At 38.6% G+C, this 22773-nt stretch overlaps 1 protein-coding gene across 1 annotated transcript in view; it reads right to left on the bottom strand.

Moving 5' to 3' along the window:
- Positions 1–5887: 5887 nt before the first annotated feature.
- Positions 5888–22773, bottom strand: part of PTBP3 (polypyrimidine tract binding protein 3) — a 112783-nt gene continuing 95897 nt past the window's right edge. Inside the window, exons 9-15 of the mRNA XM_019554727.1 lie at positions 20317–20394; positions 18274–18413; positions 14559–14592; positions 13446–13538; positions 12256–12472; positions 9730–9807; positions 5888–8973 (exon numbers count right to left, since the gene is read on the bottom strand). Of these exons, the coding sequence (XP_019410272.1) occupies positions 8841–8973; positions 9730–9807; positions 12256–12472; positions 13446–13538; positions 14559–14592; positions 18274–18413; positions 20317–20394 (773 nt within the window). The 3' untranslated portion in view covers positions 5888–8840. The remainder of the gene's footprint in view (positions 8974–9729; positions 9808–12255; positions 12473–13445; positions 13539–14558; positions 14593–18273; positions 18414–20316; positions 20395–22773) is intronic.

Here is a 22773-nt window from a genome sequence, read left to right as displayed (position 1 = left end):
ACAGCTCCAAGTCATGGTCATCCTCCTCCTCTCAAAATTCATAAGCATGTGAGCCAAATATGGCTTTTGGGGTGATGCAACCAATACAAATATTTCATTAGAAATCGTGTGAAAGTTTAAAAATGGTTTCAGTATAACGGAAACTTTGTCCGCAATTAAGAAGTTAATCTACTGACTGACAAACAGGGTTTGCCAAATATATAGCCTAAAAAAAAAAAAACCCACAATGAAGAAAATAGGTTGATTCATCTCTTAGGCTGAAATCTTTGAAGTAGCGTAACCACTTGGAAACATACATTTCCCTCAAGTAAAATTACTGAAGTGAGATATGAAGGGAGAAGGTGTTTGGAACTGTACAGACACTAAATTGAACAACTATAGTTACTAAGGAGTAGACCTCTCATGAGATCATCTCTACAGATCCCTTTTATCATATCAGGGAGATTAAGACCAAGACATTTTGCAAGAGGAGAGCAGAGGACAAAACTGAGTGACTGAAGAAGCACTGCTATTTACTATTCAGATCCTTTTGTAAAAAATATTAGTTTCCAAAAGGTGAATTGAAGATTTTTCACGAATTCGCTGGAGATACTAAGAAGGCAGGCAACATACCACAGTTGCAATCCACTACTAGAAATAACAAAAACCTTGAGGCACTGATACCCTGGCTAAATCTTATTAGGCTGTTAAAAGGAGTAGACTGTGCGTGAAACAGTATTCTTCCTTTCAGAGCTATCTGGAAATGTACTGATTTCATTAGCTTCAGAAGACAAAGACAAGTTCTTCCTCCTATTAGCAAATCATTCTGTTGTCCAGACACAAAAAAAGAATCAAATTCTGTACCATAGTAAACCCAAGCATAATATACACAACATAACCAACTGAGGCATGGTCTGAACACAAATAACAAATGTAGAAATTGTTGCCAGAAAATTTATTGAAGTTTGAGCTTGTGGAAACTTTGCTGGATAAAAATGTTACTTGTCCAGCTAGCTTACATTTCAGGAAAGAAAAAAGAAAAGAGGCTCTTTGACCTGAACTACTATTTTTTTTTTTCAAACCTTCATTAGACTACACTTTTTGATGCAGACTTTCTTACTTGGGTCTACACCATGCCCTAGTACAAAGGGTTCTCAATTGTATAGCATGAGTGGGAGTATTTCTTTAAGAAATCTCTTTCTTCGGTGTTTACTTCCTCATGCCTTACAGGGAGCCAGTGAGAGTGCATGCATCCTTCAAAATGAAGCGTCAGCTTTGCAAGGGTAACTATCAAAAGGCTTAGGTAGAAGTGATGAATCTACATGCAACACCCCTCTGATTTCCAGTATTTGAGTTACTGCAGATAGTTACAACAATACACTGTTTATATGAAAAGCATACATTTAGAGAAACTTCAGATTAGAAAAGCTGGGCATTTTTACAAATGGGGCAGAGAGGGAAGTGTTTTAATAGAGATCAGGAAGTACACAAAGAAGTCTGGAGGCTGAGGTACAGGGGGCAGAAAAACCAACCCCAATTCCTTTTTTCCTTTGCACCTTCATATTTTCATTTACTTTCCCTCTTCCTCCCAACCCTAGTCCTCATCTTCATTTCCCAAACCCCACTCTAACATATTTACTTTATTGCTTCCACCTTCAGCTCTTGTTCTCCCACCCTGATGCTCACCTATGGTTGATAGAAAATGGCTGGCATTCATATTTGTTCCTTCAGCTGAACAGTAGTGCTCTGCATGTGATGATGCACCTGAGAGCTATTTGCAGGCTTCTCGCATGCCATAACATCTTATCTCCAACTCCTTTACATAGCTGCGCAAAAAAGCTGGATGAGGGGTTTTTCACCAGGATACTTCAGGCAGGGTATTGCTATAGGGCATTCTTGGGACTGATCCCTGTAGTACATGTACTCATACTGACTGCTGGCATGTTCACAAGCAGTAATCACCAAATCAGGCTGGTGTGATCTGCAAAAATTCAGGTTGTAGTTCTACAATACTCCAAGGACAAGTTTACCAGCTCACCAGCAAGGATTCCTTGTTTTAAAAGGGATTCATGGAAACTTTATATATTGAAAGAAAAATTATGTTTTCAGGGCCAGAAAAAAAGTCTTTTTTCTTTTTCCAGCAACTTGGGATCATGGGGTTTGGCAACAAAATGTTGCAGACATTGCAAACTATTAATGGTGGTCCTAGGATTTCTTGAACTACAACTTATCCCAAAGAGCTTGTCACTACTATCTAGGAGTCACATACAGAATTAGGAGTTACCTTAGATGAGGCTAAACCTACCTAACCCACTGGAGAAGAAGCATTTTGTTCTGCAGAAGTGCAACCCACCCCAAACTAGTCACTAGACGTGTCCCCTAGGATAGACAGCACGCCATGTTTTATCAGGAATCACAAGTAGCAATACTTATATTAAACATGCTCAATTCTACTGTTATACACTTAGTCTGAGGTCTGATACTGAAAGTGCTTAACAACATTTGAGTGGGAACATTAGAGCTTTCTAAAGTTGCCTGCTTAGATTCAGCAGCTGAAATAGATTGAAACAGGAGGGTTAAACTGTCACCAAATTAGCTAAATGATGCTTTAGCACAGAAAGCTTGTCTCCTCCTTAAATTACATACTGTTACGAACCTATCACCTCCAACTTCAGCTTGATAATGAGTTTTGCACACAGTACAGAAACTTCATGAAAATATTCCATTAGCATATGTGTTTTTCTTCAAAGTGTGTTGAACACATTCAATATTTTTATTAATAATATAAAGAGATTAAGTGTAGATGGCCAAATAGGCTAAGGAAACAAAGAAAAAAAGAAAAAAAAGACATCATTAGCTTTACAATTAAAAGACAAGGAAAAACCCAAAGCAATAGACAAGAACGCAGGAAAATTTAAGAGAGTACAGATGTAATGACATTTATTAAAAGGCATGCTACAACAGCTAGAGTTGTTAGGAAAAAGAGTTAAGTATAGATACTCAAGTAATAATCAGCAAATACACAAACTTAAAAGAAATGGAATATACTGTAGAGTACACAAGTTCAAATTAACCATGCACTACGCAGTTAGAAAATAGGTTTCTTTAATATTTCATCATCTTTGCATTTATAACATAAGTCATCTTAACAGACATGGAATCCTTTTCCTCCAATGCCACAAACTTCTTTACAAATGAAAGCTGGTACTGTTGCTTATCAAAATATACAGGACAATTGATGTTTTTATATAAAAACCATTTTATACTTTAACTTGTTCCCAAAAACCTTTTTGCCAGGTAAAAAATGTTGTTACAAATATTTACAGCATTTCTCGTGTTAGATGAACATTCTTACAAACTGAAAAGGGACTTTTTTGAACAGATCATGAGAAATGAGGGAATGTCAGTGATTCCTAGCCGTGCTATTTTTTTCTCGAATACAGTACTAAAAATAGTCCATTAACCCCTTGCCTTATCCCACACCATTTGGTTCACATTAAAATCTCATTTTCCACTAAGTGGTCCATCCACCCATAGTAGAGTCAAATAAAAGGCCACTTTGCACTGGGTCTTCTTTCAGAGAGGAGCTTGAGAGAAAACAAGTTTTCACAGAATGTCTCAGTAAAACCAGAACAGACAGTCTTTGGTCAGAGCAATGAGGTGACATTCTAATGTAAAAATCTGCTTGGTCAGCAACCATTGTGACTTGTGCTGCTGTGGGTCTGGGATGAACTTTTGCAGGAACTGGGTAATTTATCAAAAGAATAAAAGAACTAGAATGTGCTTAGACTAATTGTAGACATGTAGGTGGTAAGATTTCCACTCAAATGCTTCACAGAGTTTCCAAGAACTGAAAAAAATGCTTATAGCGCTGACAGGCTACTGAAGTACAAGCTTTCCTTCACTTTTATTATCAAGGACCATCATATACAAGGTGTCTCACTTCTTGGGGACTCCGCCAGTTGCAAGCTGTCAATCATCAGAAACCAGCAATATATGGATTATTCTTGGCTTTCTGCATAATGCAGTACAATGAATATTGCAATGGTAAAGGCAAAGGGATAACTAAAACCGTACTAAAAGTTAAAATTCACTGCAAATATGGAGAGTCAGTGGGACAACATTCATTTTTAACTGTATAAATACACATTTTCCTGAAAACAAGAATATTGATTCTACTTAAGACTGCAATAGATAGGAAAAAAACTACAATTAAGACTATTGAAGGCACATAAACTTTGGTCCCGTTTTGGTTTTTTCCCTCCAAAAAACCCTGAAATTAAATAGTTTAGAAATTTTCAATTATTTCTTGAAATAGTTCACAACTTCTCATGGTTAAGATTTTCTCCAGGAAAAAAAAAGATTGAGAACAGTCTTGTATACCACAGAAAAAACTGTACAATCTGAACTGTTTTCTCTCAGCACAATAGTAAAATATTTAAAATTTTGCTCTATTTAACAACAGACCAAGACAAAAAGTAAAAGGCAAACAAAAATGGCTTTAAATCAAGTTGCACCCTTCCTTTCTAGTTTAAAAAATAGCAGTACATATTGGTATGCATCTAGGGACAGACGTTAAGAGAGTTAAGACTCAGGTGTGTGACTCAAACAAATGCCCCACACATTCTTACTTTTCTGTCCACCTAAATGGTAGCAGAGGGGGATAAACTCACTGATCTCTGAGTCTCCATGATAGCACAGGTCCTCCAGAAGTGGCAAGTACTCCCCTTCCCCCACCATACAGATGTTTTCAGTCTGTGGTTAGGAAATGCCACACAAGCAACTTTCCTCAGAAGGCACAGAATGGGCTTCAGTATTTCAAGTGCACAACGAAGAGTGCAACGGATAGAACAAATAAGGCAATAAAATCAAATTAAGTGAAAAAAAAGTTTGAAAAGTAGTTTAAAAGTTTCAGAGCTTTGCAGTGAGGTTCAGTTAATTTACCAAATTAGACACTAAATGAAGTCATAACCATTCAAGTGCCATTATACAGAGGATCGCGTGACACTATGAAAGGCACTTTCAACCTCTAATTCAGTTGCTCCATGATGAACAAAGCTTTAAAGTGTGGCTGCACTTAGGATAAGAAGGAAAGGGGGCAAACGTTTACCAGTGCTGATCTGGATTTGCAGAAGATACAGGCTAAGCACTCCAAACTCAAGACCGGGGGAAGGAAATTGTTATTTAGCTCCTACAGTGATGTGGCCTTGACTTAAAAAGCAAACAAAAAACAAAACAACCCCCGTGCTTAAGCCAAAATGGAGAAAAACCCTCTGCCTCTGAACATTTTTGGTACCTGAAAGTCAGAAATAAGCTTGCTCCAGCATTCTGCATTAGAACTGGAATTGAGAAATACATGCGTTACCAGGGATTAAAAAAAGCAACTAAATATCTATATTTTAAATACCACGTCCTTCCAGAAGCTTTGAACCTGCAAACACAGATAGGTGCAGGATCTGCCAGCAAAGCCGCTTCTGGTGGAGTCAGGGTCCCAACCACAAAGGGACTTCGGCAGCTAGACACTTACCAGAGAGCACAAAGTATAAGTGAATAAGGACCCATCTGCAAATAAAGGGTCCTGCACACTACATAACGATCAGATAATGCTAATGTGCCCTGATTCCTACTTTGTTAAGAGAGGGACTAGGTGCAAACCAACCTTGATATAAGTTTCACTTAAACCAGCATTTTAAAAGCAAACACAATGTACTGCTATTTTTGAAGGTTGTTGCATGTCCGCACCTCTTGTCAAAACAGAGAACTCCTTAAGAGACAGACATGCAGACGGCATCCTTACAAAAGTATATAAACCTAAAATAAACTCAGCAGCGTAACTCACTACAAATGAATAGCAAAAAATGAATTACACAGACGACACAGGATAAGATAGAAGATATACTGTGTGACAAAGATAGAAGATATACTGTGTGACAAAAAAAGTTCACAGAAGATTAGAAATATCTGCCACCCCAAATTATTCTCTTAAAGAAACAGTATTTTAGAAATATGTGCCAACATATAAACTGTAGGCCTCTACAATTCAAACTGCAAATAGTCCAGAACTGACATTATTCATATACTAAATGTAGCTACATTTTTAAAGTTAACAAATCAAATATTTGTTCTTCCTCCCATTTTAATATCACACCAAAAATCCCTCATCTGTTTAAATTAGTTCAAACATCCCTATCTTCTGTTATCAGAATCAATAAATTAAAATACATGTAATGTGTATGTCTGTACACACATACAGCATATTATACACACAGTATACACACTTCACTTGATATTATACATGCCAATACTAACTCTCAAACTTAAGGTTGCTTCTCCCTGCTTCATAATTACATTCAACTCCAATACAATTCATCTCCTTTGTAGCAGCAATTCTTTAAAAACAAAAAACAAACAAAACCCTCCCCATGGCCAAGGTTTTCAGGTAACATTCAAATAAGTTTTGCAACCATCTTAATAAGTGCAGTAAGGAAGCACCTTTACTATGGTTCTGGATCAGGAAGGCAATTAACACATGCTTAAAATATATGGTAAGTACCTTCCTTGTTGAATAAGGACCCATCTGCAAATAAAGGGTCCTGCACACTACATTACGATAAAATAATGCTAATTCGAAAACTTAAGATAGTGTTATGGACCAAAGGTACCCTAAACCTTTTCATGAATAAACTGGCTTGAAATTTTCCCAGGTGAAATCACCTATTTGGACAAATGGAAGGAGAAAGACTCTGGAATGCCAACAAATCACCTTTTGTACTACTCTCTTTTCAGTAAGGAAAGTTATTTATAGGTGTTTCTTCATGGTGTACACACTTCCTAGTGTGCATGCTTTATCAAATGGTATGAGTACATTGCAGGAAAATGGAGAGTTTTGCCAACTTCATCATCATGTACTGTGCTTCACAAAGATATTTAAGTAAATAAAGGCAAGCTAGTGTCCTTCTCTTTAGCCTACTGCTCTACAGAAATATTCTAGATAATTTATCTTTGACTTCTGTCTCAAAATGGTTACTCAGGTTGACAGACACCTTTTCTAGGCGAATTCAATCTTTACAGGATTCTCATAGTATGCTAATCCACAGCTAGGAGTATGGGAAGAACATATATGCTTAATGAAAAACCAAGGTGAATGAGTAACAAACCATTATAGCAAAAGCTCTACATCTGCAATTATTTCTGAAGCAGTTCTAACAAGCAGAAACAAACAACCATTATGTTTGAGAGGGATACCTCTTCAAGAAATCTTGATCAAATTTATGTGGACATAAACTTCAAGAAAAGGAAATTTCCTTCCAAAAAAACTTAACATTTTGTAACACAAATCACAGAAATAACTTTAAAATTCATACCTACATTCAACAAAAATAGTAACTGCATCTTAACTTGCTCTCTTAAGAGAAGTGGACATTCAGTATTGAAGTCATGATATTTATGTAGGAAATCAAGTTCACTCTTTAGTACTTTGAGCTCAGTATATAGGGGGAAAAACAGGAATCCTGAGAAAATATTTTGAGAGCCAATGGCTCAAAAGATTAGGAAAAAACAAAATCATTTACAGCCAATATCAGTGTCAGCCAACTGCACCCAGGTAAATGTGAAGAGGCCTACAGGATTGTGCACTGGTTATCCTCATTCCCACCTCCCCAATCTACACCAAAGCACCAAAAATTTGAATTCAGACTATTACTTATTGAAAAAAATTAAAAATCACAAGGAAAACATTAAAAAAAACTAATAGATCAAGAAAACTCTCACCAAGCCCACAATACAGTTTTCAAGATACTTTAGATAAAACTCTAAGCTATTGTATCATTATAAGCACATAATAAGGCACGTAATAAGAAATTAAGTAAATACACAGTCATTCTGATTTAAGTATTAGAGATTATAGTGGTACAAAAAACCCTTGAGGTTTAAATTTCTTTTAAAAGAAGACCTTACCAAAAATAACTTTTTAAAAATTTGTCAAACCATGATAGACCTGAATATTTTCCTTAAGACTGTAAACATTTTTTAAAAAGAAATGTAAAAAACTATTTGAAGTCAGGACTATTTTCTCCTTTCAATTTCTCCAAAGTCGTATTACACAACATCATTTTATAGTAAAAATGAAAAAATATGAACGTGATTCCATGATTTAATTCCAAGCTACAAGTGGCAGATACCACATGTCAAAAGGATTTTGCTTGTCAATTAATTTACTTTGATTTTATTAAAGGAAAGAGAAGGCACTGCACTGCCTTGCCTCTGATGATTTTAACTCTGTGAAAAGTTGCTAATTTAACAAAAAGAGAGCACACTATTCAGATCTGCCAAAATAAAGGCCATTATTCAATAATATATATATTTTTCAATGAACATTCATTGTAAAGGCTGACTTTTCACTAAGAAACCCAAGTGCTAGTTCACATTCATATTAGTGTTTAATCCATACAGAGGGGGGGTAAATTTAGCATTTCATTAGAAACAATCTTGGTCTGGTATAATTTAAAGAGCCTTAAGAAATGTTGTGTAAGGCTGATTTGGAACAAAAACTAAAAGGATGCTCCTGAAATGTAATTCAAAATAGGGAGTTTTACTTTAAGTATTGTTGCTAAAGATTAATTCCACAGAAGAAACTGCTAATGGAGGAGTATTAAATGTTTGACCGCATACTGGCAAAAAAAATGGAAAAGATCATCCCTTGAATTTTTTACTATGTGTACGAATACACATGATCATCAAACTCAGCGTGAGTTTTGTTTTTTCTTTCTTAAGAGGCAGAGTTGGTCGTAGCTGCTTCAGTCTCTGTCTGAAGGTTTTACTGAAACTGTGGTGCAGTCTTAAAAGGAAAGTTCACAGAAACATCAGATTGTAGATTTGGAGAAAGAAACTCTGAGGTGATGGTTTTCTCCAAGGTCATGATTATGAAGCTCAATGAGAGCCTGAATTGCTTCTTCCACCGAGCCCAATTGGATGAGAGCCATTTTACGATCTTTCCTGAAAAATTCAGTAAAATGATGCAATTAATTCTAATAAATATGTATTACCATTACCCAAAATCTCTATTAGAATTTTTCAGTTAGTCTCATCTGCTGAATATTATGTAGAATAAGAGTTAGAACTTAAGCTGCACCTGCAAGAACAGAAACAGAAGTGGACAGAACTATATGCCTTTTGAAGGCCAATGGTTTGCAGCCGTCCCACTGTTCCATGACCCTGTCGCACCTCAAAAGCTAAGCAGGACTAGTACATAGCTGCAAGACCTTCAAGGAGCATTTAGGTGTTAGCCATGAATAAAGTGTCATTCTTACCATTGCCCCAGTACTCAAACAGCACCCCATAATAGCACCACAGGATAATATATTGTTAAGAGAGACCATTTTGTCAATGAGACCTTATACATCCCCTAGTTTGTTTGCTTTTTCCTCCTTTAAAGAACAGGGGTATTAGTCCAACTAACCTAAGCAAATTCCAGTTTGAGCAATTATTTCCCCACATTTAAAACTCCCACGCAACACTAATTGGATACTGCATTTTTCTTTTCTGGTCCTAAATGTTATATACTGTTAGGTTGCACTGTTTAACAACTTGCCAGAACTCACCTGAAGGGTGGCTAGATATGTAAGCCATGTGCCTGTAATTTCCTCATCTATTAGCTTCTATTCCTAAAACAATTTATTGTCCTTCAGGATAAATGATCCTATGAAATTTTATATTTAAATAATTTAATACACTGAGAATGAGAGGACTTACTGGAAGAATTTGAACGCTTTCACAGTACATCCAGTACCTGCAAAGAGGTTCTTCAGATCATCAACAGTAACTGAAGGTCTAATTAAAAAAGAATATTAAATAATTAATTATAATTCTGTTATGGACTTTATGCATACTGTGCTCTTCTCAACTTCTATTTTAGCCTTCCCAAATAAAGTTGAAAGGCTAAATTTTCTTTGACCAAATTAAATCTGCTCAAAATCTGGCTTCAGCTGTTTAGTAGTCTTATATAAAGCTTAGAAATTCTATATTCTATAGGTTTCCATTATATAATTTAGGTACTCCCACCTTAGCTGCTCTCTTGTTCAGAACTAAGAAAGTTTATTCAAGACCCTAGCATCTGATTTAAGTAATTCCTTTTGCTCTGGGGTTACGGTCAACTCAATTTGTATATTTTAAATAAACACTTTCAAATGAAAAAAAGTTTAAATTGTCTTGCTTTGTTAACATTTTTATTTTAAAATAATATTCTTTTATGGCTTTCTCCCCTTTAAGACACTACAGCATATAAGCATAGCAGCAAAAGAAGCTTGTCTGTGACAGACTTGTTTTTTTTGTCATACCAATTAATATTCCTGCCTAGTATATGTCCTTATCTTTCTTCTGCACAGTTTCTGGTTGTGATACTCCAGCACAGTGTTTCTCAATCCATGGGTTGCAACTCAAAAAGGGTCTTGAACAAACTTTAAAAATGGATCAACAAACTTTAAAAAAAAGGATTCTCCTTTAAATGAGAAAAACATGGGAAACTGGCTTTTCCTTTGCAGCCTGGCAAAGTTCCAGCTATGCACCACTGCTATATGTCCAAGGGGAAATGCAAGTGTGCACTAAACTGGACATGCCCAAAAAGAGCAGTTCACTCCAGGGCTGCTTTTGTCCTCCTCTGCCCCACTGCTGCAGCCAGAAGGAGCTCCAGGCTCCTATGGGTGCCAGCCCAGGGCTTACAGGGGGTGCAGGGACTGGTCTGCACAGGGCAGAGGAGAGCTGTCCCAACAGCCGATCTCCACATGGCTGGGACACAACGGTCCCAGATGCTAGGACATCTCTGCTGCTCAGCCATGTGGCAACTGATCTCTGCATAGCTGGAACACAAGTGCCGGCTACCAGGACAGCTTTCCCAGACACATGGGGATGAGACCAGGTCCTGATCCCCACGTGGCAGGGAGACAGCTGCCCCTGCATCTGTCACAGCTTCCACCTCTGCCTCCCCCATGTCTCACGCTGGAGCTTAGCCAGGCAGCAGCAGGCTCCCTGCTGCCTGTGACAAAAATCGCTCTTGGTCGGCATCTACATGTGCATTACTGCGCAGTAGCTAATGCACCATTAATCTAGCACCTGTATTTCCTGGTACTAGCAAATGGTGCATTAGCCTAATTTACTGCGCAGTAAGTCCCAGTCACATGTAGAAGGTGATGCTGTATTGTGCAGTAAAATATCTCAGGTAGATGTGCCCAAGGTAAGTATAACAACTTTGTAGCTGGCTTTCATTGCACCTTAAGTTGGCACTCCCACCTCAACTGACTGGCACCCCCAGCCTAAGGAGTGTGTTATAGCCCTTCAAGGCTCCAGGGTGTTTTCGAGGTTGGGAGTGTTCCTCAGCTGACTGGCAATTCCAGCCTTGGGAACACCCTGAAGCCTTGAAGGGCTCCAGTGCACTCCTGAGGCTGAGTGCCAAGCAGCTGAGCAGTGCTCCAAGCCACAGGCTCACTGGGTGCTCAGTTTGCTAACTGCTGGATCAGATCCTGGGCTCTGCCAGAAATGACAACAGGGCCCTATACGGTTCTGATTTCTGATCCCACAACAGTACCTCCTGCCATGCACACATGCCATGGATTGTGAATCAGATTTTACTGTAACTTTTAACCAGACTGCACCCAGCCCTGAACTAAACAATATCCTAAACAATATATGGTAAGCTAACCAGGTTATCACTGGGCTTATCAGTTGGTTAACCTGTCAGCAACCTTAGTTACAGTTGGTTAGAAAGAACTGATGTCCATCTTCCCGTTATACCAGGGCCTTAGTATTGAAAATAAATTATTTCAAGAACATGCACAGTTATGTGGAAGTGATAATGAATATAATGCAACAACTAATGTGTATATATGGAAAAGTCTAATAATTGAGCTTAGCCTGCCACACAGACTGTATCGTGTAATCTGATGTGAAAAAAAATGAATGGATATGAAGGAGACTTAGAAAGAGAAACAGTCATTACTTAGCACACCAAGACTGTAGTCACCTTAAAACTGAATTTGTCCTCTTTACCAGAAAAGAGATATCATTGGTCACAGGAGTTGGACAATATAAATTCTGTAATTCGAACAGCAACAAAAAGACATTGCCGCCCATTCTTACTGTTTCCAGAAACCTGGCAAAAAACCCCTAATTTTTAGCAAATGAGGCAAGGAAAAAATATTCAGATCTTGTGCTAATCTACAAATCTTAAAGACCTAACTTTTTAATTAAAATACAGCAGTCCTGTCCCAGCTGAGCTGTACTTACGGAATGTTGGAAAGATGGAGAGTGGCAGATGGAGGAAAGATGTTTTGGAAGTTCTTCGAGCCAGGCTTCTTGAAACGATGCAAAGGACTATTGCTGTAGTCTTTCGTCAGGCCTTGGTCCTCTTGTCCCTCACGAGGAAGCTGAACTGTCTGATGCTTTGAAAGAGTTGCACGGAGCACTTTTCCATACAGTCTCTGCCCATTCAAGTGACTCATGGCTAGATATAAGCAGCACCAATAAAAGTTCAAACAGGAGACAAGTCCAAGAAAAAGGAAACATCAGAAGGTGCTATAACTAGTTTCAAATTTGTCCAAAGAATAACAGTGGCAATGCCATTAATAACTTGCATTTAGAGCCTCAACATAAATAGTAAGTACCAATACTGTTACGTAAGCTTCGGTCTGACTTTACAATGTTGTTCACAATTGTTATAACTTGCATTTAGAGCCTCAACACAAGATAAATGGATTAACTATAAACTATAAAAAAAAATAATAAAAGTATAAAGTAATTCTTCTAAAAAGTACCACCCTACAAAGATTCTAATGATCAGAATATTAGTCTATATTTAAATAGGAAAAACACTTTAAACAATTCTAGCGCAATAGTCCTAATCTCAAACAAAAACTTTCCCTCTGAATACCACCAAAAACACACATTTCTTCTCACATTAGCACAAGCAGCACACTATTTACATGTAAAATAACTTTACACTCAGGCTACTGCATAACATATTAAATATACTGAATATAATAAATTACATGTAACAGCACATAAAACAAATACAAATCTTAATAAAGAAAATGTATTATTACAAACAGAAACCCAACCTTGCCAACTCCTAATTCAGCATTCCCATTACTCTAACTGAATTCTTAACAAGCAGATGAGTTTAATGCACATTTTTGATCTGCTGGGGACAAATGTGTTTCATCAAGAGTTTGAATTCTGCTGCGGTCTGCCACTTGTTTTTACTTCTGCTTTAGCTTGATTGTTTAAAAGCTGATTCACACTTCTGACATAATAGAATATTTAATTAGATAAAAGCTGTGACCAATCAAAAGGTAGTGGCTGAATAATAATTCTGAACAGCAAACTGGGGATCACATCAACAAGACTAGGTATTGTAAGAGAAGTTTCAAGTAGAAATAAAACATGACAATAATGAAAAAAATTCTACTAATTAATACCTAGTTGAGCTTGGGTTGCATCTGCCATCTGTACCAAGGCATTTTCTTTTTTGTTAAACATTATCTTCACGCGATGTACATCACCATAAACACCTATAGAAATCAAGAAAAGGATTAATTTTAAAGGCCCTGGACTTGTCTGGAGCATTCTACAGTACACTAAAGAGCCAAGTATGACAAAAGTTCATCTACAGATACAAGTTATAATCAACCTATTAAGCATCTGGGCACCTGAGCTTGGAGCTGAAAACTATTTTTTTACAATGTCTCTTTTTCAGAAGCAGCTGAGAACTGTGAATCATGGCACCTCTTTCAATGCTGAATGGTTATTTTTGTTATACGCAAAGACACTGTAAGAGACAAATCATTACTATGAGGACATTCATGTAAGGCTAATGGCATAAAGAAGTGGGAGGTCATCATAAAATGGGGCATACAGCAAAAGCTGTGTTAAACGGCACTTTATTAGCCAGAAAACTCTATTAACTGGCATCAGAGGGATGCAGCAAAAGCAAAACCAGAAGTACTACTTCTGGGTTTCGCCACTGCCCCGAGCAGGGTTCTTGCCACTTCTTTGGCCCATGGCTCAGGGCAAAGCAGCCTGAGCAGGGCCCCCCTCCCTGTCCCCTGGCACACTGACACCAGGGAGTGGACCGCACAGTGCACATCTGATTAACCGGAATATTTGATTAACCAGCATCCCCGGGGGGGAGGGGGGGGAGCATGCCGGATAACAGAGCTTTTACTGTATTTTGAAATACTAACAAATCAAAAAAATATCTAGATTGTCTTGCTACGGTCATTACACTACTTCATCTGTCCTGCTTTTAAATGTTCTGTCTTGATGCCCTGTTACTACTGATTCAAGTTATCTGAAGTCCAGCATGCACCCTTGGAATTCCTATCGGAAAACCTGCAACATCACCATGCATGTAAGCAACTACAGAGGAATTAAGCTGACAACTATATTTTCCTGAATAAAGAAATAAAACATTTTAAAATCAAAATTATTCAAAGCCAGTTAAAGTAAATAAGCAATAATATTAGCCCTGTAATTTCTCACAGTATGTTTTAAATAAAGTTCTGTAATAACAGACATAATAAAGAACTTACCGAATAGGATAAAGAGTCCATGTGGTGTGACAGCCTACAAAAATGACAAGGTAGGAGAATTATATTTAAGACCACGTAAATGTTTGAAAGTAATCTATGAACGTTTATCACCTATAACTTTGGTTACCAATTATTAAAAGTTATTTTCCACTCAACAGCTTCATCCGTTGTCATGAATGGATACGATATAGTACATTTCTTGTTATGCACTTGGTACGAATGCAAAGAGCATTGCTGAAATTATTTTAAAATCTCTAATGGTTCATAATCCTAGATACTGAATTTTCAACCATATTTTTCAGTAGTGAAAACCTGCCCATTACTTCTAAAAACTTAAAATAAATAGCTACTAAATGAAGATAATTTGAATGGACCAATTCTTATTTTCAAATTAGGATCTTACAGAGCATGTGCAAAACACTTGCACTTGTACTATTAGATAAAATATTTGCTTAAGTGTGCTAGTTTGTTAAATAAGAGCTTACAGGAACACAGAGTACAAAAGCAATTACTTTTGAACATTATTTCCCGAAGAGCAGAAAACATAACTAAAATTAAAAAGTCATTTGGGTTACATATTTGCTCTTTATCTTAATCGTGTTCTATCTCTATTTAAAATGTCCCTTTTTAAAAAATTCATGCAACTATAAAAATTCTGCAGGAAAGGTGTGCAGGAATTGAAGGGAAAATAAACATTTTAGCTTTTGAAAGTAAATCTTCAGATTTTTAACTAAATCCCTAATTAACTCCTTAAATACTAGTGATGAACCATACATTAGACCCTCTATGAACAAAGACATTCTGCCACGTGATAGCGTTGAAGGCTTGCCACATACCAGCAACCACTGCACATCTAAATATAAGACCTATAATTAGTGTCTTAGTTGGTCACATGAATTTTTTTCTACAATAAGAGATGTGCCAATTCCTTTCCCAGCACCAGCAGAGGCAGACAGCATTTTAGGAGTATTTCACATAATCCTATTCAGAGGAAATGGTCTGCTGCCCCCTGCCTCAAAGGCCAGCATTGTTTACTTACTCAGGCCTCATACAAAATAGGGAGTGCACAGCTTACACATAGTGAACATAGTGGTAGGGGTGGTAAATCTGCTTGTTCTTTTGATAAGGTTGAGTTAAACTACTCATATTAGAAATTTCTGTACAAGCAGCTAGGAAGAGGTGCAGAAAAAGTATATAATTTGTAGATGCAGTGGCTTGGTATAAAACAATATTCAAACTTTAACATGAAATCTAGTTGAATTCATTCTCTGAGAAGGAAACTCTCTTCTATGACATTAAGACAGAAAATTGGTTTAGCTGCAAACAAAGAATTATACCAAATCTAATTCGCTTTCTAGAGCATATCTCAGGGTACCAACCCAGTGGGAAATTTGATAGAAACCAAAGACAAGGTCGAATATTGGACCAATACAAAAAGGAAGGATGAAGGGGCAGTATCTCAGCCAGGATGAATGAGATAAGGCATTAACAGTCTGAAGTCAGCACCTAGAAACAAACAGGGAATGAATTCCTTGGGAAGTTATGAAATATTCTCCCTGCAGCTATCACCGCTCAGCAGCTGATTGGACAGCTATATTTCACATTAGCAGTAGGGAAGGAAAAATTTACATTTAACCTTCTCTAATTCCATCAGTTAAACAATTAACTGATAACACAGCAGCTTGGACACAGCTGCTGCTGGAAGCCGGTGGGGTGGGGAGGTGCGCTGCAGAGAAGGAAGCACTTTGTGCCTGTGAAAGAGCAGATAATTGCTTAGGTTATGGGTACTAGTCCCCCTCCCCTCCACTCTTGCTTGCCCTGCTGCCTTCCAATTCCTGCTGGGGCACTGCATGGCTTCCCTTCCCTGCCTTCCCTACCAGACTGTGCCCAGCCCTGCGCTAAACAATATCTGGTAAGCTAACCAGTTATCACTAGGCGTATCAGTTGGTTAACCTGTCACATCCCTAATTAGCAGCGACTGCTATATAGTTTTCTAGAACAGCCCTTAGTAATGACAGCAATATTTCAAAGACTTGAGTGACCATAGCAAAGCCTAGATCCAAGAGAAACAATTGTGATCATCTCAGTCTTTTGGATTAAAGTGTATTTTATTAAAGAAGTTAAGCCTGGTTGCAGTTTTGGAATCCTGACAGTTCTCAGGAACCACCATGGTTCCAAAAGGTGATAAAACACTTTCCACGGTTTTGACAAGAAATACTATTGCCATATCTTCTATATCCTCTTGAAGTCACAATACTTGTTACTCTCACAGGATTACCATTTATATAGATTAAGTTGTACATACAATACACTAGAGTCCAAATACAGCATCGGCACCTCTAACCCTAAGTCTTTATGGGGAAAATAACTATTAATAAAAATGTTAAATCATAGAGAACATGGCAGTTTTAAAGAAACACAGCAGTATAGATGGCTCTATAAGAATAAACCATTGTCCTTAAATGCATCTTGAAACAAGGTCAAAGTTTACCTATGTTGACTTGCTATGTATGAACAAAGAAAAGTACACGTTTTGTGGAGGAGGGAAAGATATGCTTCCAGTATGCAATACCCAGGAGTTACTGCTTCTGCTGGAGCTCCTACTGCATGCCCAACTCCACAGCTAGGTGCTACATGGAAGAAGTGGTGTTTAATTCAACTGGATTTGTAAGCTTGCAACCATGGGAAAAATCTAGTCCAAAGGCTTACTTGAAAGCAGAAACAGTCCCCTTATGTCCATCACCAAAAGATACACTGTCCAAGAAGAAAAATGTTAACTTTCTCTATTTTACAATAGCTTTTCAAAAGTCTGGTATCATTTTGTTAGCTTAGACTGTCATGCTCACTTAACATTTTGAATCATCTTCTTAGATTCTGTGATGGATATTAAATGAAACAAGAAAGCCTCTAAAATATTTGGTCTCTGTCAAAATGCACACACTTTCAAAAGTATATTTCCCGCTTAGGAATAAAGAGGGTCATCATTTTGGGCAATCAACAGCAGAGGACAGACAGCATTCGACAATTATAATCAGCACAACACAACTCCTGTTACATAGCTCACAGTTCCTATGCTTTCTAATGCCTTATACTTCATAGTTTTATTCCAGGTCAGACAACAAAGTCAGTAGCTAGAGATTATGAAGACAATGAAGACTTCTTTGTTCCTTGCTTGGTTATATACTGGAAGCACTCTACATAATCAATTCAATTAACTGGAAGCCATGTATGAAAAAACAGAATTTAAACCTTTAAATCCTGGCAATATGAAAAACATCCTTTTATTTTAGTTAGTATAGTACTGAAAAGCTATAGTGGAAGTAAGTAAATCTCACTGAGCGTAAAACAAACTCCGGTTTCACATATTTATAATAAACGTTACTCTATGAACAGACAAAATATTTTTTTTTTTATCAGAATACTAAGGCTCAATGAAGAAATTTTATGTCACTACATTATATTTGTTTTTGAGAATGTTCAGGCTCTAAGGTTCTCCGATACTGCTTTGCAGTATTGACAATGGGAGGAATGGAAAGTTCCTTAAAGCAAATCATATGGAAGTTATGCTATTTCCAATATGATCAACCTAAGATCTTACTCTATTATCCCTTTGTCTACTTTCCAGTTCAGCTTTTGAAGAAAGAAACATCTGAACATGTTTTACTTTAATGCCAAACTATTAAATACTTGCAGTGATTCCACACAGTAAGCTTACATCAGGATTTAGGTTGCTGACAAGCAAAACAGAATTTCCTGGAACTCCTGCAACTCCAGGAATAGCCATTCGTCCAGTCACTGCTGAGGTGGTGATTGCAAGAGGACCAAGTGCTCCAGGAACAGCTGGGACTGAAAGACCTGAGAAAGTACACACAGACACTCAGGCAAAGAAATGGGAAAGGCATTCTAGAAGATTCAAAAGCAGTTAAAAATTTGTAGTATCAGTTTATGTGTACACAATTGAACAAGCAACAAACAAAATGGTCCTAGGACATAAAATGAAGGACTTCCATTGGTTTTTCCCAAAGACAAGTTATCTGTAAGAGTTAGTTTAGTTTTTCCCAGCTCTTGCCCTACAACAAAATCCCAAACACATTTTCTTGGCGCAATCCACTCTGTTACGTAAGCCTTTTTAGCTAAAAAGAAAAGAAAACGGATAAGTGAGGAAAAATCCAGGGCTTAATTTAGTTACCAAGTGAATGCTATTGGAGCAGGGATGTCAATCTCAGCCAGCCCCATGGGCTGAATGAGTTGTAAGGGGCCAGTCCACAGGCACTTCAACAACTTTGTGAAGTTAAGAACTTTCTGTTGGGGGTTTTATGGTACACTAATCCTAATCATATACTGAAACATTTAATTACTGAAAGCAATTATTGAAATAACACAAATTCCCCAAGTACTGCCAATATCTAGGTCTTGATCACATCTGGAATATAGGAATTCTAAGGCTCTTAGACACCTCAGCTAAGTCACCAAGAAAAAATGACACCTCTGGGACAGAGAGAGTCAGAGGCTGTAGTTCTGAGAGAACAGAACTCTATCACCCGATACGGTATCTACAAATATTTAGAATTATATATAATCACAACTGATTTGCATCACGTCTGAGTGCATGCGTAACAAAGTTCCCACAGGGGAAAGAAGCTTGACCCAGCTCCCCAGGCAGAGGGAAGAAGGGGGCATGGCCTGGCCCCATTATTTGGGGAGGGGGTGCCCCAACCTAGACCCTTGGGGGAGAGGAGCCATATGTAGGACTTGGGTTTGGGAATTTGCCAGCAGGAAACAGTGGCTGTATTAAATGGCCACTGCTTGCCTGCCATCAAAACTTCCTGACCCATGGAGATCCCTGCAGGCCAGATGAGATGGCTCTGCAGGCCGCATTTTGCCCATGGGCTGGAGTCTAACCACGCCTGCAGTAGACCATAAACTGAAACATTAGCCGGCAACAGACTGCGTTGCATCAATGACAGCATTACGTGCACATCAAGGGAAAAGGATTCTTCTGCACTATTCGGCACTGGCAAGGCCTCACCTAGAATAGTGTGTGTCCCACACTTGAAGAAGGATGTAGACAGATTAGCAAGAGCCCAGCAGCAAGTGACAAAAATTATTAGAGTCGTGGGAAGTATGACTCATGAGGAAGAGCTGAAAGAACTAGGGTTATTTAATCTGTAGATGAGAAGACTGAAGGGGCAGTTGATGGCAGTCCTTAAATAACTGAAGGGTGATTACAGAGAAGATAGAGATAGGGTTTTCTCTGCAGCTGTAGGGACACAACTAGGAACAATGGCCTCAACTGCTGCAGAGGAAATTTAGCTTGGGGATGGGGAGGAACTTTCCGATTCTGAGGTTGGACAAGCATTGGAACAGGTTTCCTAGAGAAATGGCGCAATCTCCATCCTTGGAAATTTTCAAGAGCAGGTTGGACAGGCACTTGGCCAGGATGGTTTAGTTGGGGACAATCTTGTCTTGAGCAGGCGGCTGGACTAGATGACCTCATGAAGTCCCTTCCAGACCTATTTGACTATGATCCTATAATAATTCTCAGCTAGCCCTTTTTAAATAATTCTTCATAATTCAGAAGCAAGGAACACAATATATTTAAGTTTTAAACAAAGTATGGAATTGTAGTATTTTAAACAGCAGTACTAAGTCTTACTAGAAGTAAACAGAATGCCTCTTAGGAATTATCTTGTTAAACTACTGTATTCCAAGAGAACTGCAGATGAGCTTCAAATTTAACAAAGAAAAGGGGACTTACCTGCAGCTTGAGGAAAACCAATGGCTGGGGCAAATCCAGCAGCCCCTGCATATGGTGAGGAGATGATACCCGGGGTACCTAGAAATAGCAGACATATCCAGTTAGAAGAAATTCTAACATCTTTAGCAAACTGCAATGACTTGGCTGTCAGTTGAAGCAGACATTGGGTGTTACTGACATTTCAAAATGATGCCCTTTCCAAACATCTGTGTACGTGTATTATAGAATTCAGATTCAGTAATCAAAGGTGCTATTTGCATCTTTTAGGCAGGTCAATACACCTTCTCTAAGAACTCATTTTGCTTTGCCTGAAATCAGAACTGGAAGATGTGAATGTTAAACATTAAAATATAGAGGTTCAATATTAGCTCAGTGGAACAAAGTTAAAAGGCTTCCCACTCCAGACCCCTATTCACTGGTTTGGATTAAAAAAATTCCAATGGTTTCAGAAGTTATCTTTAAAGTCTAAAATTTCAAATACTTTTCTTTGTATCAGCCCCAATACAACTCCCCAGATTAGGCTTTGGTAAAAGTCACACTGCTGACAAGATGCTGCATCTCAGACTGGCATCCACTGAAACAGCACGAAGTGAAACGTGGCAGTAAGTCACCACCAGGGATCCAGGTTTTCCCTGATAAACCCCCGCACAAATTCTCTGCTAAAACCCCCAAAATCTGTGATTAAAGGCTCCCCACAGCTCCCTTGGCCCTGCTGGTGCCCCTTGCTCCCCATCCACAGCCCCCGCTCCTCCAACCCTGCCAGAGGGGAGCCCCCAGCTGCCAGGGATTACGAACCCAGGTTCGCAGATCCCCACTGCTGCATGCACTCCCAGGGTCACAGGGGACCCGTGTCCCCCTGATCTGTACCTGGGGCAGGCACAGGCTGGGGCTGCTGCCCAGCCAGGTGGGGTGTGGGGCCTGGGGATGCAATGCATGGCTGCAAGGCCCCAGCACAGAGCAGGACAGGACCACAGGTGGCTTGTCCAGGGGAGGAGGAACGCTGGTTCTCTGCTGCTGCATACACTCCCAGGGGGCAGGGTGGACCTATGGCCCCCAGATCTGTACCCAGGGCAGGTGCAAGCTGCGGGCTTGAGCTCCTGCCCTGCTTCCCTTCCCTGGGGTCTCTGGAGCTGGTGGGCATGAGCCAGTGTGGCTGGGGACAGCAGGGCCATAAGGGAATTCCTCACTAGTGCAAGCTGCCCCCACCCCACTGCCCTGGCAATGCACCTCTAGTGCCTGCCACTGCTTTGGGGAGGCATAGCCCTGCACTGCTGCCCTCACTGCAGCCCCATGCACAGGAGGCATGTCACTACCAAGAATCCAGGTGGAGTAACAGTTATCTCAGGGGCTTTAGTAGACTAGGGTACAGCTAATTTGAGATGGTTCAAGTGCACGAGGTTTAAAATTATTTTATTTTAGATTAACAGGCCAGAATGTTCCCAGGCATTAGCTTCAGTCTGGTGTTCTGTCTTATCTGCTGCACTGAGTTCTTCTTCCTTATGCTCCCTACCCTATTTGCTGCTTTGCTTTCTGTTTCCCCCACTATCTACCACTGCCATGCCTGTATCCTCCCTGAACCGACTTGTGCCACACATTTGTGGCCCCGTACCACAGAATGACCACTCCTGCAATATGCCATTTATTTGTAAAATGTAACTGCTTTCTAGAAATTATCAGAGAAGAAACAAGAGGTATGGATGGTTGGAAGCTATTTGCAACAATGGGATAAGTAAGTCAAAGCATCTGTTTAGAAGGACAGCATATAAATGGTATATTTGCTGGGTATTTTTTCTAAAATAACCAGACATTTAGACCGACAGTTTCCAAAATTTGCAAGCCATTAAGATGAGTGGGGCAATTCAAATAAGCCAATGCAGCCCAAAACAATGTTTTATTAATGTTTTTAAGGTTCTTTCCCCCAAATTGGGAGGGTTAAACAAACATGTTTTCATTTTAAATTTCTAGTATAAGTTATGCTGCTATCCTGAGCAAAACGGGTTGGAATTGCAACAATATTCCTGTTTCCAACTGAAATTTTAGATTTTCACATTCTTCAATTTCCTCTTTCAGCTACATTTTAGTTACTACTTTTGAGTAAGGCACTCTCTATTTAATGTGTAAATAAATTATGTGAGCATCATGGTATGTTCATTTTAATACTCAAGTCCTGAACACAAAAATAATAAACCAAAGTAGCTACATCTCCTCAACTAATGCAGATATTGATGGGCATAATGTGAAACTAGGAATTACCAATGATGAATTACCACCTTAACTGAAACATACAGACATCTTAGGTCTGATGCTAATGAATTCTGCAACACATGACACCTTTTATTTGCAGTCACAAAGTGTCCTTTACATAAACAATGCACAGCATTAATCACACTAGCACTAAGCATTTTATTCTTGTAATACATACACTGGTGCATTATACTGACAAGTTTTAGCATTATA

This window comes from Crocodylus porosus, unplaced genomic scaffold (genome assembly GCF_001723895.1).
Source record: "Crocodylus porosus isolate Cpor-Errol unplaced genomic scaffold, CroPor_comp1, whole genome shotgun sequence".
Lineage (NCBI taxonomy): Eukaryota > Metazoa > Chordata > Crocodylia > Crocodylidae > Crocodylus > Crocodylus porosus.
Note: the sequence above shows the minus strand (reverse complement) of the source record. Positions and strands in the feature narration are given on the sequence as shown.